Source organism: Podarcis raffonei, chromosome 16 (assembly GCF_027172205.1).
Source record: "Podarcis raffonei isolate rPodRaf1 chromosome 16, rPodRaf1.pri, whole genome shotgun sequence".
Lineage (NCBI taxonomy): Eukaryota > Metazoa > Chordata > Lepidosauria > Squamata > Lacertidae > Podarcis > Podarcis raffonei.
In genome coordinates this window covers 10,881,879-10,897,391 of record NC_070617.1, presented here as the reverse complement: position 1 = coordinate 10,897,391, position 15,513 = coordinate 10,881,879, and the positions used below count along the sequence as shown (strand labels likewise).

Below are 15,513 nucleotides of genomic sequence, written 5' to 3'. Positions count from 1 at the left end.
GAAGTGTAGATTTGGGTGAATTTCCTCTGGATTTTCACTTTTTGAAATATGGTGACCCTACTATAAATGTTCAGAGGGGTGGGTGGATTGTTATATTTTTGTTGGTTTACATTGCAACAACTGTGTCCCACTGAAAAGCATGAATGCACCACAGAAAAACTAATAAAGTAGAATGGTGTGTGGGTTAGGGCTCAGCGATATATCAATATAAATCACAATGTGGAGCCAGACAACGCTTCTCTCAATTTCTGCGGCTCCTGTTAGCTTGGCCGGCTCAACTCTCCCCTGTGTCCTGCAGGGGGCAGCAAAAATCACAATGCAGGGGAAACCGTGAAGCCAGCCAGTGCCTCTACATAGCTCCATCCTTATTTCAGGCATCATGATTTTTCAGAATATTGTGATGTTTTGCATGGTGATATCTTCTTCTTTTTCTTTTTTGGTGATCACTTGTAGCAGAGTAAGATTGTCTTCCATTAACACGGTTTTAACAATGAGTCCGTAAGTGACTGTGGAGGCCAATTCTGGATTCACACATCCTTCCACAGTGGGGACATTGGTTCCCTGGCGGGAGTTGATCACGGTGTGGATTTGCCAAGCATGCCTTCCTCCTACCACGTTTCTCCCTTGCGTCCTGAGTTCGAGTGTCTTCAAAGCCCATGACACCTTTGGGAAAGGCTGTTCTCCAACTGGAGCGCTCTCAGGCCAGTGTTTCCCAATTGTTGGTGTTTATACTACATTTTTTAAAAAATTGCCTTGAGACAGTCTTTAAACCTCTTTTGTTGACCACCAGCATTACGCTTTCCATTTTTAAGTTCGGAATAGAGTAGTTGCTTTGGAAGATGATCACCAGGCATCCACACAACATGACCAGTCCAACGAAGTTGATGTTGAAGAATCATTGCTTCGACACTGGTGAGCTTTGCTTCTTCCAGTACACTGACATTAGTTCGCCTGTCTTCCCAAGTGATGTGTAAAATTTTTCGGATACACCATTGATGGAATCTTTTGAGGAGCTGGAGATGGTGTTTATAAGTGGTCCATGTTTCACAAGCATCCAGTAAGGTTGGTAGTACAATAGCTTTGTAAACAAGCATTTTGGTTTCCTTGCGAATGTCCCAGTCCTAAAGCACTCTGCACTTCAATCGGGAGAAAGCCGCACTCGCAGAGCTCAGACGATGCTGGATTTTGGCATCAATGATGGCATGGTGATATATCATGATGTTAAAAACCAGATATTGCCCAGCCCTAGTGTGGATGGTCCAGATGATCCACCATTGAGTGCTCTATTATTCCATCCGTGGCATGCTGCAGAATACGCCCATGAAAAAACACCAGTCTGGGGGCTTCCTCAGTGTGACTGGATGAGGCCCTGTGTGAGTTTTATTCTGTGCAAGCAACACTGCCTTTCCCCCCAGTTGATATTTGCTGAGCCATTAATGAATGGGTGGAAGGTAGCATCCAGTTAACATGTCCAGTATTCTCTCCCCTTCATCTTCTCAGTAAGCTGATATGAAGCGAGTAATTAATACAGAGGAACGTGAGTATTGAGATGAGCAGATTTTTGCAAGCTGATCTAGGAGGGTTAGTTTACCACCATCACAAGGAAACAATTCTCCTTCTCCCTGGGAAAGAGGAGTGAATTGGCTCAGAGGCAACAATAAGCACATAAGCATCTTCAAAGGCTCGTTATGACATTAACGGGATATCTCACATATGGTTGGTTTGCATACAAATGCTAATGTTTAATGTTTTTCAATTACAGTATATGGTTCAAGGAAACATGTGTGTGTGTGTCCCCCTCCAAGTATTCCATTTTGATTAAAAATAGCTTTTAGGGCAGGTGTCGTCCGCTATACACTTTTGCTTAGGGGGTTCAGCCCTATTTGATTCACTAGTGGTTGATGTAAGAACAGTAAGGCATGCTCACTTGCAAGGAAAAATGTTTACTTCAGTGTTACAACAAACTCCTTGCCCTGCTCTGCTCAGAAGTAAGCCCTGCCCTGTTCAATGGGGCTTATTGTCATGTAAGTGTGCACAGGACTGCAGAATGTTGCACCAGCAATGCAGTCTTGTAGCATTTTAAAAAGACTAATGTAACAAGTAACAATGTAACAAGTATCTATTTGTTAGCCTTCAAGGTGCAGCCAAGATCTGGAAGTTCTTGTTACATTTGAATTAACTCCCGTCAAACAAAGTGGGTATAATTATGATTAAATATCCTGCAATTGCAATTCCTATGCACACTTAACAAGGAAGTAAGCCCCATTTGTTTATTATCATTTCCTATTTCTTAAATGATATTTCACCCTTTCCCACAAAGGAGTTCAGGACTGCAGACATCAACAATAAACATTAAAACACACACAGCAACCTGGAAATAGTTAAATACATTCTGAACAACAGTTTAAAATTTAAATTTAAAAGCATTTCTATTCTGCTTAATATTTCAAAAATCTCTTAAGTGGTGTGAATTACTCCTGAATAAACATTCATAGGATCTGGTTGCAGCTTGCGAATAAATCACAGCGAACGATTCCCAAGAAATATACAATACATAGACCGGATCCGGCTTGCAAAGCGTACAACCTCTATTATTTTTTTTATTTATTTAAGGCTACTGCGCCTTTAAATTTTCTGGGACGCTTCCCGCCGTTTCCATGGCGACGGAAAAGGTGAGAGTGGCAGGTCGGGCAAAGCAAAAGCTGACTGTGACGCTACCAAAACAACAAAAGGAGCCTAGGGAGGATGAGCTGCGCACGCGCAGGTCCCGTCAGTCCGTCGCCTGCGCGCGCGGGGCCCGAAAGGCGTGCCGGCGCCTGCGCGTTGGAGCCGCGCGAAGCCGGCCTTGGCCGGGCAAAAGCGCGGAGTGCGGCGGGGAGGGGGGAGGAACAAAGATGGCGGCCCGTGCTGCAGGAGTTGTTGTTGCCATGGCGTCCTGCAGGAGGTGAGGCCCACACACCTGAACTCCTTTGCGGCACCGGGGGTCTGTTGCGGGACGGGGTGGGGTTTGAGGGCTGGGGGGGCGAGGGCCGTGTAGCACGAAGGGTTAAGAAGAGGGGGGCTCTAAAGGCTCGGTTAAAAGGATGCTCTGGGGGCTCCTCTCCTTATTTGAGTCGTGGGGCCGGCTGTGGGTCTGCATGAGGGGCACAACGCGACATAGGTAAGGCCCACCTGCCTAGATGGTGTCCAGCGCAGGCGAGATGCACACGCTGTGCCTGTATAACGCGAGGGGAGGGGGAGGGCAGGGAGCACAATTTGACATTATTATGTAATCGCGGCATAATAATATGTGGGGTGAGTCTTGACGGGGTGGGGGTGGGGTTTGTGGTTTTTATTTTTGGGGGGGGGGGACTTCTCTGCCCAGGGTCCTCGGTGAAGGGGGTGGGGAATGGGCTTCTCATGGGGGCTCTGGACTGCGAAGGAGGAGGGCTCTAGAGGTCGGCAGATGAGGCTGTGCTGCCTAGGAGTTGGGGTGGGCTCCAGGTGACAGCAGGAAGACCCCCAACCTCTATGGAGTAAGTGGGTCTGAAGTGTGGCTTGGAAGTAAAACAATTGGGGGGGGCTGTTCTGGGTGTCAGTATGCTTTTTATGGCACCGGTCTTCAGCTGGTGGGTTCGGGGACCCCACTAGTGGGTCACGGCTTGTTCCAAGGTGGGTTGCAGCAGAGCATGGACATCATGCAGATACACGGTGAAAATATTAGGGAATGGGTCCCAAAATGTATGGATGTGTTGAAAGTGGGTTCTGGGAGTGAAAAGGTTGATAACTACTGTTTTATGAGATGCATGGACAGGGGCTACTAGGAGGCTGCCTCTTGAGAAGGACATCCTGGCGAGGGCGAAACCAACTTCATCTATCTGCCAGTGGAGGATCAGCTGCTCCAGTCCTTGATTTTCCTCTTCCCTCCTCATTCCATTTTCCTTTCACATTGTGTCTATTGAATTGTGAGCTTGTGGGCAGATATTGTCTTATCCTTTAGTTTACAAACAGTGCTTAGAGAATTTTAGGAGCTTTGATAACGATGATAATATAGGTTTTAAAACAGGGAAGGTATGGACTGTCTTTTTAAATGGGAAGATGCACCCCAAATCAGAAGATGGATTTGTGGAGGATAATAGATGTGTTTTAGGTGTTTAGATATGTTATTGGGTTGTATCCAGGGCTAGTTCTACCCATAGAAATGAATAGGCATGGCTAATTCAGTTCCATTTCAATGAATCTACTGTGAGTAGAAGTTGGATAAAAACCTAGTATTTAAATGGTGTATGGCAGTGTCATTATCTGGCTTTATGGTGTTTCTGAAGATTTGGTCAAATTGACAGAAAAGGATAGAGCTCTGAGTGTCTCTTTGCTGCTGCAAGATATGGCAGTAGTAAAGATTTGAAGGATTTTTTTTTTAATGGTGAAGTGGAGGCCACCAGGTGTCATGGCTTCAAACAGGGTTAGACATACTTATAGGAGAGGAGAAGGCTGTTGAACTTCCATATCCAGTAGAGGTGGAGAACCTTTTAGGCCCTCCATATGTCATTAGACTACAACTTCCATCATCCCTGATCATTGTCCATGCTTGCTGAGGCAGGCAGAAATTGGAGCCCAGCAGCATCTGAAGGGCCACAGATTCCCCATCCATGATGTACAGGTTGAGACTACCTTTGAATTCTCCAATGCTGAGGACAAACATGAGGGGAAGATTGTTGCTGCTTTATCCCTGGATGATGGAAGCTTTCTGGAGGGACCTGGCTGGACAAAGTTTGTACTGGAGAACTGGACCTTTGCCTGACATTGGTTGGGTGTGCTCCATCTCTCCCAGTAACGTTTTGCATGTCAATGAAGCTTTGGAACTCCCAGGGGATGTCTTGTTTTCCATTTCAGCCACAGTGAAAAGAAGCAATAGAGCAAAGGAAAGATATGAGGGCCAGTGGTGGTTGTCCTCAAGGATCACATCTGTGATCCTGCAGATGTTAGACTCCAACTCCCATCTTCCCTGGCCATTGGCCATGCTAAGAGTTGGATTCCAGTTATGTCGCGGGGGAGCGGGACACAGATGTTGACCGGCTGATAATAAAGAGAACTCTGGGATTTTTGTGTATGTAAATAATAAGCTTCTAGAAACCAAGGGGAAGTGCTCTTGTGCTTGAAGCCTGCTTGTGGGTTTCCCGCAGGCAATTGGCTGGCCACTGCGAGAACAAGATGCTTGACTAGGTGTTGGCCTGATCCAGCAGGCTCTTCTTTTGTTCTTCTTTTGTTTTTCATAGAATCATAGAATTGTAGAGTTGGAAGGGACCCTGGCAGTCATCTAGTCCAACCCCCTGAAATGCAGGAATCTCAACTGAAGCATCATTAGATGGCCATCCAACATTTACTTTAAAAACCCCAAGGAAGAAGAGTCCACCACCATCTGAGGGACCTACACAATTTTTGTTCTTCTGTTGCATCTCCAGTGCCTGTCTCTATTCATTCCTCTATCCTCTGTGTCCCTATGAATATTTTAGAATATAAGCAAAGGACCATTCAGGCTTCTTCAGTGTCATTTATGTAAATGGGACTCTCTGTATATGAGAATGTGTTGAAATTCTGTGTGCCGAGAAAAGCTAGATTCCATAACCGTGGCAGAAATTATGCTGATAATACATTTGCATATTCTTTTTTCATCTACTTTCTCTTGCTTCTGCTGTGTAGCGACAAATAACTATACCGGTTACAGAATCTTCTCTTCCCCTGCTTGCTTTCAAATCTTACTTTGCAAAAAAGGAAAGGCTTTTCTGAAGGCTAGCTCTTTACTTTGATCCCCTATTCTGTGATTGGGTGGAATTCGTGTGTCCCAGCCTGTTTCCTGTGTGGCTCTTTAGGTCTCAGTGGGTCTCAGTGGGCATAGCTCTGTCTCCCATAAGAAGAGCCCTGTTGGATTGCACTAAAGCTGGGGTGGGGGCAGGACCTTGTGACCTCTACATGTTGTTGGACTGCAGCTTTCATCTTTGAGTCCAGTATCCTGCCTTTCCCAGTGACCTGCCAAATGCTCCACAGTCTGAGCATGAAGGCACCGGTCCTCTGCTGCTTATTTTGTTCCTCAAGTCTGCATAATTCATGTAATTCCCATAGTTCTGCTTAAGCAGGCTTTTTGAATTTGGCACAGAAAATTGGTTTCCCCCTGTTTTTAAATATGTCGCTCAGAATCTTGTTGCCTCTGTAAAGACCTCCTTGAGTTCTGATTTCCAGAGAATTGTGTTTTCCAAAAGAATTGTGCCAGGAATGCAGAAGAAATCCCCTTTGGCCAATGGTAGCAGAGGAAACTGGAGGAGAACCTCAGAAGAGCTCTGGCCAGCAGCTCTCTGACGCTCACAAGCAGCACAAGGAGGCAATAGCCCTTTAGCAGCTGGTATTCAGAGATATACAGCCTCTGAACTCCACTAGCCTTCGTGGCTGCTACCCATTCATAAACCGGTCCTTCACAAATGCGTGTAAATGCCTTGCAGTACCACCTAAAGTCATATAACTACACAATGCCCTAAAGCTGTTTGGCTGATACCACCATGGCAGAACTTTGGGACTGGGGGCCGAATGTGGCCCTTCAGGCTTCTCTGACTGGGCCAGGTTGCCTCTGGCTTGCCAGGATGGAAAGATGTGTGACCTTTGTGTGGCCTACTATACAAAGTAAGAGTTGCACCCATTTCTCTGCCCAGTTTACCACTGACTCTGCCCTGACACTGGCATGTGGCCCCTGGAAGATGCCCCATGAGAGAATGCGGCCCGTGGGCTGAAAAAAATGCCTGCCCTCCCTGCCCTATAGAGTGTTTGTGATTTTTTGGTCAACCTTTAGGTGTCCTGGTTTTTGGAATAAAATGTCCCATTTAGTTAAGTAGATGCACATGAAGCTTAATTCATGAAATAATTTAGATGCAAATGTGAGTGAGTAGCGGCACTGTCTATTCCCCCTTGCTGATCTCGAAGCTTGGAACTCCTCCCTAAATATGTAATGGCGCTACCTCTCCTCCCTTCCTTCGAATCACTTCTCAAAATTAATCCTTTTCTAAGGGATTTTTCCTCCCAAATTCTTCTTTCCAACTTTAACCAAGTTTTAGGCCAATGTAACTGCATCTGCCCACAATTTCTCCTCCCTTCTTCATTTCTCCCATTGTCTGTCTTGGATTGGAAGCTCCTTGCAGGCGGGCACCTCTCTGCACACCTCTCTGTGACTTACTGTACCCCAGGAATGGGAAGACTATGGCCTTCCTGATTTTGCAGAACTACAACCCCCCTCATCCCTGACCACTGGCCATGCTGCCACAGAGTCTCTGGTGCTCAAAAGCTTGCACTGACTGGCCATACTGGGCCAGGTTCAAGGCTCTTAACAACTTGGACACCTCAGGGTCCACCTCTCCCTTGTATCCCTGCCCAATCACAGAGGTATTCAGGGGAGTCACTGTTAGTGTTAGTTTCCCCCCATGGCTCAGATGCGCAGCATTTGGTAATGTGGGCCCGGTTTTATGGAACCTCCTTCTAGCCAAGGTCTGACAGGCCCCCCTCCCTGTTGAACTTCTGTGCCTTCTTAACTGGGTTAAAAAAATACTAATCCAGCAGGCATTTTAATTTACCGTATTTTTTGCTCTATAAGACTCACTTTTCCCCTCCTAAAAAGTAAGGGGAAATTTGTGTGCGTCTTATGGAGCGAATGCAGGCTGCACAGCTATCCCAGAAGCCAGAACAGCAAGAGGGATTGCTGCTTTTACTGCACAGCGATCCCTCTTGCTGTTCTGGCTTCTGAGATTCAGAATTTTTTTTCCTTGTTTTCCTCCTCCAAAAACTAGGTGCATCTTGTGGTCTGGTGCGTCTTATAGAGCGAAAAATGCGGTAATTCTGATTTTGTAATTTTAATTGGGTTTTGATGTCATTGTATTGAGATTTTTGTGTGCTGCATAGAGGTGATATAATGGAGAGCTATATAAAATGTCTAAGCAAATGAATAAAAATGTGAAGGAAACACCCATTATGTTACAGGTACTCCCAGCCAGGTGGCCTTAGGCTTTGGTTTCCAAGGTTTTGACAATCTGCGTACCTCCAGAGCTCCTTTCACTCCGTCCTTAGAATGACGAGAACTATTAAACCTGTATCGCAGAAATAAAGCCAAGGTTCTCAGGAAGCCAGAAGCTGAGCTGAATCCTGCATTGTGTTTACAGACTATGCTCACCCTTGTTTCTGAGGAATTGGAGTTAAGATGTGGCCTCGGTTCCCCCTGAGATGCAGGGAAGCGTTTCCCTTTCCATTGGGACCACCTATCCTGGAATCTGGCTGTGGGGAGCATCTCTGAGTAAAGGCGGAGAATTTTACCAGTTTTCCTTTGCTGTTTTTTTGTCTTGCAGGGCATCTGCCAAGAGGAGCCCTCCTGCGGTCAGCCACCTCTGTGAGGTGTGAGCCAGGGGCTGGCGGGGGTGAGAGCCTAGCACTTTTTGAGAGGTGCGTTTCCAGCTTGCTGGGCTGGGGTCTTTGTGCTGCTTGGCTTTGTGCCTGTTGAGTGCCTGTTTTGAAGGGCTAAAAAATTTCCGTGCTTTTATTAAATTGGAAACTGGGATTTCCCAGGAGTCTGTATGCTCAGTCCTCTGAACTGACCTTTTCCCACAGTCTCCTGGTTTAATTGCTGCATTGTTTTAATGTGTATTTCACTTAAGGGTGTCTATATTGTAAGGTGATTGTGTAGTTTAATTAGGAATGTTTCTACTTCAGTGTTTTGTTTATACACGGTAAAAAGCACAGAAGCCTATTCTGAATGTTAAGTGGTATATAAAGTTGTTAATAACTGATTCTATCCAGCTAAATCCTACTCAGAGCAGATGTACTTAAGTCAATGGACAAATTAGTAATAGCTATTTATTTATCGGATTGGCTCCAACCCAGTATTAATAAGCAGTAGCCTCATATTTGGCATTGCTCTGGAATGATAAGGAACCAAAAAACCAGTGCAGCTCTGAAAGGTTCAGTCTGCCATCTTGATTCCAAATGATGCCCAGCTGTATTCAAACGTAGACAAAAGCCTGGTCCTTGAGCTCTGGAGGAACCATTATGCCAAATTTGGTTATGATATCTTAGCAGGTATCCGAATGCACAGCCAACAAACATACAATGGTACCTTGGTTTAAGAACAGCTTAGTTTATGAACAACTTGGATTAAGAACGCTGCAAACCTGGAAGTAGATGTTTTGGTTTGTGAACTTTGCCTTGGAAGCAGAACATGTTCCGCTTCCTGCTGAGTGTGTTCCATTTGTAAATTGAGTCCCCCACTGCTGTGGGAAAGCACACCTCGGTTTCAGAATGCTTTGGTTTAAGAACGGACTTCCGGAACGGATTAAGGTCGTAAACCAAGGTACCACTGCATTTCAAAAACGTAATGTGAAGAAACAGACCTGACTGTTTCCCCACTTCCTGCTTTTGTTGCTTTTCTCCCCAGGGCCCTCCTCTATCTCCTCTCCGCAATGCCGCAAGCCTCCGAGCACCGCATGAGCCGGGCAAGAGAGCAGTCGGTCATCACCTCTCAGCCGAAAGCCACCTCCAAGCTCCCCAATGGACACCGAGCCCCGAGCCAAGAGCACCGTGGCTGCTCCTCCGCCGCCTCCAATGGACTTTCCGTGGCGTCCAAACTGCGCCCGTTGCCGCCCAGGCCGAGCCCTCTGGATGACAGGGGCAAGAAGCTGGAGCTCGACCGAGGCCGGGCCTCCAAGCGCAGCGACACACTGCGCGCCTCCGCCTCCCGCCGCGGCCCCGTCAAGGCAGACCACGCCCTCAAGGTGCCCGGCTGCCCGCAGGCCGGCACCATCTCCAGCAGCGCCTCCTTCACCATGCCACCCGGCGTCCTCCTAGGCGGGCCGGACTCGGACCGCCGGAGCGGCAACCTGCTGCGCTCCAAGTCGATCAGCATCGGCGACCTGAGCCAGTCCGGCAGCCGCGGGGAGGAGCAGCTGAGCGCCGTGCTGAACCGGCTTGCTCTCCGGGACCGCAGCCCGTCATGCAGCCACAAACACGGCCTGGGCGCCCTGGCCCTGAAGAGGAGCTCGTCTCTGCGGAGAGTCAACGTCACCCCCGGGGCAGATGGGAGGCCGTCGCCCACGCTGCTGTCCGTCCGCACGGAGGGCTGCCCCAGGACTCGCGCCCTCGACCCGCAGGCCACGGAATACGCTCGCTCCCAAGACGTCCCGGTATCCACCAGCCCACCCCAGAGCAAGGGCCCTGTTCCGAGCAGGCTGGAGGAGAAGGCCACTGCTGTAAGGGACTGGCAAGGCGTGCCCAGCAATGATCCTCTTTGGGGGAATGGAGGGCCCCAGGCTTTACAGTAGGGTACACGGTGTGAAGATAGTAGATAGAAGGAACTTTCTTAACCTTAGAATCCAGGGCTGTCTAGGAAACCGATTGGCAGTAGATCCAGGGGCAAACTGAAGAAAGTAATTTCTCTTCAGCACATGTAGATTCACTTTTGGCATCTCTGTATTTAAGCAGTTGCCTGGGAGTTGTAGGCACGAAGGAATTCCCTGTGGCAGAAGGGTCCTAGATTCCTCTTCTGTCCTGCACCCGTCACCTTTGTCCCTCCTCAGCCAAAATACTTTGCAGAATGCTTTCCCCTTCCTCCCCCCTTCCTCCCTGGCTGCTAAGAATCCGGTGTCCTGGGTTTCCATACTAGACATGGAGGACCAGCCTCTTAGCAAGCTAGTGTTTAGAAAACAAAGTGTGGGATACTTTTACTTTTATTCAATTTATATTCCGCCCTTAATCCAAAGATGTCAGGGTGGGTTCATAAGGGGGGGAAATGCAGGATAAAAGCACAAAATAGATAGTTAAAACCAAAATAAAACAATAACCCCCCCACCCCAAGAAACAGTACGTTGCTGTGAAGTGCAGTCACAGTCGCCATTTTGGTTTGTCTTAAAGCAGGATTGGTGTAACCTTTGGCCCTCCAAATGCTGCTGAGCTCCAGCTTCCACCCTCCCTGACCATTGGCCATGCTGGCTGGGGCTTACTCTGGAGAGCCAGAGGTTCCCACTCCCTCCTTTAAAGGAAGGAGAGAAGACAAATTTGTGGATGACTTTTGTTCATCTCTTGATCGCCTGATAAAGCTCCCATGTTCAGTAGCAGTATACCGCTGAATACCAAATGCTGGGGACAGGCTGTTGCCTTCACAACCTGTTTGTGGGTGCCCCAGCATGAGCCAACTTCTTTCACTCCTCTTCTGGTGCATCCCCACCCACCCCCAAAAAATAATTGCCCCAGAGGGTTCCGTGAGCAGAAATTGACGCTCGCTGGATTTCCCTTGATGTTTATGCTGTCCGCTCCCGCTAGTTTTTAACTGCTTTGTTTCATGTTCCTCCCAGGCAGACATGCACGCACGCAGGACTCTCCTTGGCAGGCGGCTAAGTATCTCTAACAGAATAGACAGCCACAAGAGTTCCCAGCATTCCTTGGGGGTGAGTCTGTGGGGGCGGGGAGCGCCATAGTCGTTAAGCTGGTTTTAAGTGGCTCAGCTGCATTAGACACACTTAAGTGGGTTTATCGGCCATGGAACCTTGCGGGTTGTGCTTCGGCGAATCGGACAGAGATCCTTCTCTGAGAATTCGCAGGAATCCACCACCAAAGGAAGTTTAGGGGAACTGGTGGTAGTTTGCCTGGTTTAGATTTGCGACACGTGAACTTCCCCTATACTACTAAGGCAGAATGCTGGCCCATCTAGTTCAATATTGTCCGCAGTAACTGGCAGCAGCTCTTTGGGATTTTCCATCCCTACCTGGAGATGTCAGGACCATCTGTGTATAAAAGCAGATGCTCTACGCCTCTGAACTATCCCTCCAAAAGAATAATAACCGTTGAATAGGTTCCTGTAGAGCTGCCCCTAGCTGTTTGCTTTCCCCTTTGCCTCACAGGAAGGCTGCCTCTGTATCCTTCATATCAATTACTTACAGTCCTGTAAATACTGGCAGGTGGCCAGCATGGATCCGGTTCCCCAAGGCAGGAGGGTGGAGTTCTGGCCTGACTCCCACCACATGCCAGCTGCTGGAAAGTGAGACAGCACAGGCACGGCTTCTTACAGCAAGGCGCTTTTGGTGTCGTTTGGGTGGCAGTGAGAAACTTAGGAAGCCTCTCTATACCAAGTTGAGTTTTATCGGAACTGACTCTTGAGGGTTTCAGGCGGTTGGCATCCCCAGGTCTACTTGGAGAGGCCAGAGGTTGAGCCTACAACCTTCTGCATTCAAGGCAGATGCTTTGCCACTCAGCTGCAGCCCTCCTCACTCTCAACAGTGGTCCAGACAGAGAGGAGGGCATACGAAGCTGCCTTCTCCTGAGTCAGACCACCTAGCTGCTCAGTATTGCGTACACTGACTCCAGGATTCCAGGCAGGGTTCTCTCCCAGTCCCACCTGGAGATGCTGCCAGGATTGAACCTGGGACCTTTTGCAAGGCAGATGCTTTTCCCATTGAGCTATGGCCCTTCCCCAAGGGGTGATGGCTGTTCATGGTGCTGTCACCCACACACATGGTTTTCTTTTCTTCTTTCTGTTTATTGCATGGTGAAAATCAGTGAAGCTTTTTGTGGACAAACGTTGTCTCAAAGAGCAGCCTCTGCACAGTTGCATTGCAAGCTGCTTCCACTGGTCCATCTGCCCCTGTTGGAGCCATCTCAGGAGATGCCTCCTTGTGGCCTCTTCAACACTCGAAAGCAGGAGGCAGATGAGAGGGAGGGAAAGGAGACTTTTCTTTGGTGATAGCCTATCGAAAATCACATTTGTTTCCATAGAAACAGATGCATGGAACAAAATGTATAGAGTTAGCAGATGTCTCCCCTAAATCTTTTCTGTGAGTGCAGGCAGGGATGGTCTTTTATTAGAGAGGGTGGGGATGGCTTAGGGGAAGGCACATTCTCAAATGTGCCCATTTTCTTCCACTGCTGTCCCAAGCTGGCAGCCCTTTTGCTGAACCTGGACTGATTTGGGGGTAGAATGTCCACGCCCAGCTCCTAGCTCACTCTCTGCACCCGGTTCCCCCGGCTAGTGACTCTGGTCGACTCAGGTGCTGACATCTTCCAGAGTTGTAACGGCTAATTAATTCCCTGGGGCAAGGATTCACTTGCACAGTTTTTATAGGTCTGTGTAACTCTCCGACTTGCCCTGCTCGAGGTAGCTTTTGGGGAACGTCCCACTGTGCCAAGGTGGGTTGGCCCACTGAGAAGTTGTCCGAAGCAGTTACCCGCTGGGTCTCGGGGCTTTTCTCGAGGACGCTGCAGGGGCCTCTTGGGGAAGCTGCTAGCCGTAACCCTGGTCACCCTGAGCTGTGTATATTTGCTTTGGTTGTGTTTTTATTTTGCCGTGCCGTTCCCTCCCTGGCTCCGCAGTTCTCCGAAAGCGTTGCTGCTCCCCAAAGTAGCTCTTCCTGCTAATTAATCCCGCCGAGATGAGCCTCCAGGAGGAGCCAGGAATAGCCAGGGGAAATCGGATCAGCTAATGAGCTGCTGGCTTATAGGGACGTGAGGGAGGGCCCGCCAGTCCTTTTCCCCGCTTGGCGCCGCGCAGGACGAGGGCTGCGCCTCTTTCTCGCCGGCTCTTCAAGCGGGAACAGGCAGCGGGGGAGCCATGCCGGGGCTCCAGGGGGCCACTCTGGTGGAGCTGCCCCGGAAGCTGCACCGCACCTTGGCCACCAAGCGGGAGCTTCATGGCCGAGCTGCCGACATCTCTGAGTCCGTGGTCCACACGGCGGTGATGGGGCTGCTGCTGATGACCAGTGAGGTAACACGCCCCCCCCCCAATCTCTCCCCGTTGCTGCCACTAAGTTGATAATGTCTGACGCGGCTTCATTGCGTGGCTTTATTGTACAGAGGTGCCCTGAGCCTCTTTCTCCGTATCCTTTACCTTTTACCTTTTTGGTTCTTTGGCTGGACTTATACCATTCCGTTCCGTATGGGACAGTTTTCATTGTAATGAAGGATGATTAAGAAACTTGACTATTAAAAAAACCCTGCTGTTTGCTGGGAGAATTTGAGGAACAGGGAGCTTTGGCCTATGGGACAAGGCTGCAGCTGAGAAGAGCGTGGAGAATGCTTTCCCTTGATTTCATAGTGGATGAGAGCAGCGCTTGTTGAATTATTTGTTTCTGACCCAGTAGTTGCCTTTAATTCTGGCCAGCGACTAGGGACCCAGTTACAATGTTTGTGATGAGATGTTTCCCTCCTCCTCCTCTTCCTCCCACTGCAAGAGGAGAGGACATTTTTAATAGCTGTTTGAAAGAGTTTTTTCTTGGAGGATCTACCCTGTGAGAGAAACCTGCATTTGCTGCAGTTCCCTTCTATATTACTAAATTCATACCCCACTTTTTCCTCCCAGAGTTGTCCAGAGTGGAAAACACACAAGCAAGAAAACAATTTGAATGTCTTAAAAACACCACTCCAGTACAGATGCAGGCTTGCTTTTATTGCACCACACAGCTATTTAAAAATGAAGAGGCTTGGTCTTCTTTTGCAGTTGGTCTCCCTGATCTCAAGCTCTTCCTCCCCTCCACCACACAAAAATGAAAATTGAGTAAAGCGACCAGTTAGTGCTTCTGCTGGGGTGAAGTGGCTGTAGGTCAGGGCACAACCTTCCTGTCAAGGGCCAGTGGTCTAAAGAAGAGGTTGGCAGGATCTATGGGGCTGCTGGACTCCAATTCCAGATGTTGCTGGACTCCCATCAGCCTTGGCCAGCCATATCTGCAGGGCCACGGTGTCCCCCTTCGGAGTATACAACAACAACAACTTCATATGCTCATACAGTTCTCTTACATTGGAAAAGGACCATAGTTCAGTTGATCAAGCCCCTCCTCTGCCCTCAGAAGGTTCAATCCCTGGCATCTTTAGGTGGAAAAGACTCTGAAGTTCTAGAAAGGCATGGCTGTTGGTGTGGAGCCTATTGGGTCCTCTGGATGTTGCTCAGCCGCCTCCCATCAGCCCCAGACAACAGGACCAAGGTTAGGGAGTTGGATTCCAACAACGTCTGATCCCAAAAAGGTCTGAAGGGTGCCTGATTCCCTCCCTCTGGAGCTAAGGAAGGATTGGTATCCGGACTCGTTTGGGGGCATGCAGCTCCTGTTTCAGAACGTCTTGGTTGCAGTCTTAGAAAAATGCCCCAAGGGTGCCTCCCCCCCCCAACTTCTTGATTGTGTTCAGATTTCCTTCCTGTCACGGCAAGTCGCACAACATAATTGCGTGTATTTAAATCCTCAGCGGTCACCGCTCAAGCTAACCTGCTTCAGAGCCGCTGTGATTTGCTCACTCCTTCTCTGCTCGAGACGACTAGGTAGGGGAGCTGGAACTCCTCCACAGCTGGAAGGGAGAGGTGGATTGATCTGAGAAGCCTGCAAAAGGCAGCTTGGCCAGAAAGTGCAGTGGAGCGACCCCTAGACCATTGGGAGGAATCATACTGGGGGTTGGGGAGCTCTGGCAATGACACAAAAGAGACCTTTGGGTTGGGACGCTCACTCTGTATGTGTACTTAAGTACGAATGTATTTGTCCA

The 15,513-nt window shown here is 48.7% G+C and overlaps 1 protein-coding gene across 4 annotated transcripts in view; it reads left to right on the top strand.

The window, feature by feature from the left end:
* Positions 1-2,800: 2,800 nt before the first annotated feature.
* The window catches only part of USP21 (ubiquitin specific peptidase 21), a 28,295-nt gene continuing 15,582 nt past the window's right edge, over positions 2,801-15,513 (top strand). Inside the window, exons 1-4 of one of the 4 annotated variants that reach the window (XM_053368581.1) lie at positions 2,801-2,944; positions 8,358-8,451; positions 9,440-10,250; positions 11,352-11,444. In XM_053368581.1, coding sequence (XP_053224556.1) covers positions 9,465-10,250; positions 11,352-11,444 — 879 coding nt within the window. In that variant the 5' untranslated portion in view covers positions 2,801-2,944; positions 8,358-8,451; positions 9,440-9,464. Of the gene's footprint in view, positions 2,945-3,440; positions 3,516-8,357; positions 8,452-9,439; positions 10,251-11,351; positions 11,445-15,513 lie in introns of those variants that run through there. The other 3 variants (XM_053368579.1, XM_053368580.1, XM_053368582.1) reach the window with 3 other exon arrangements.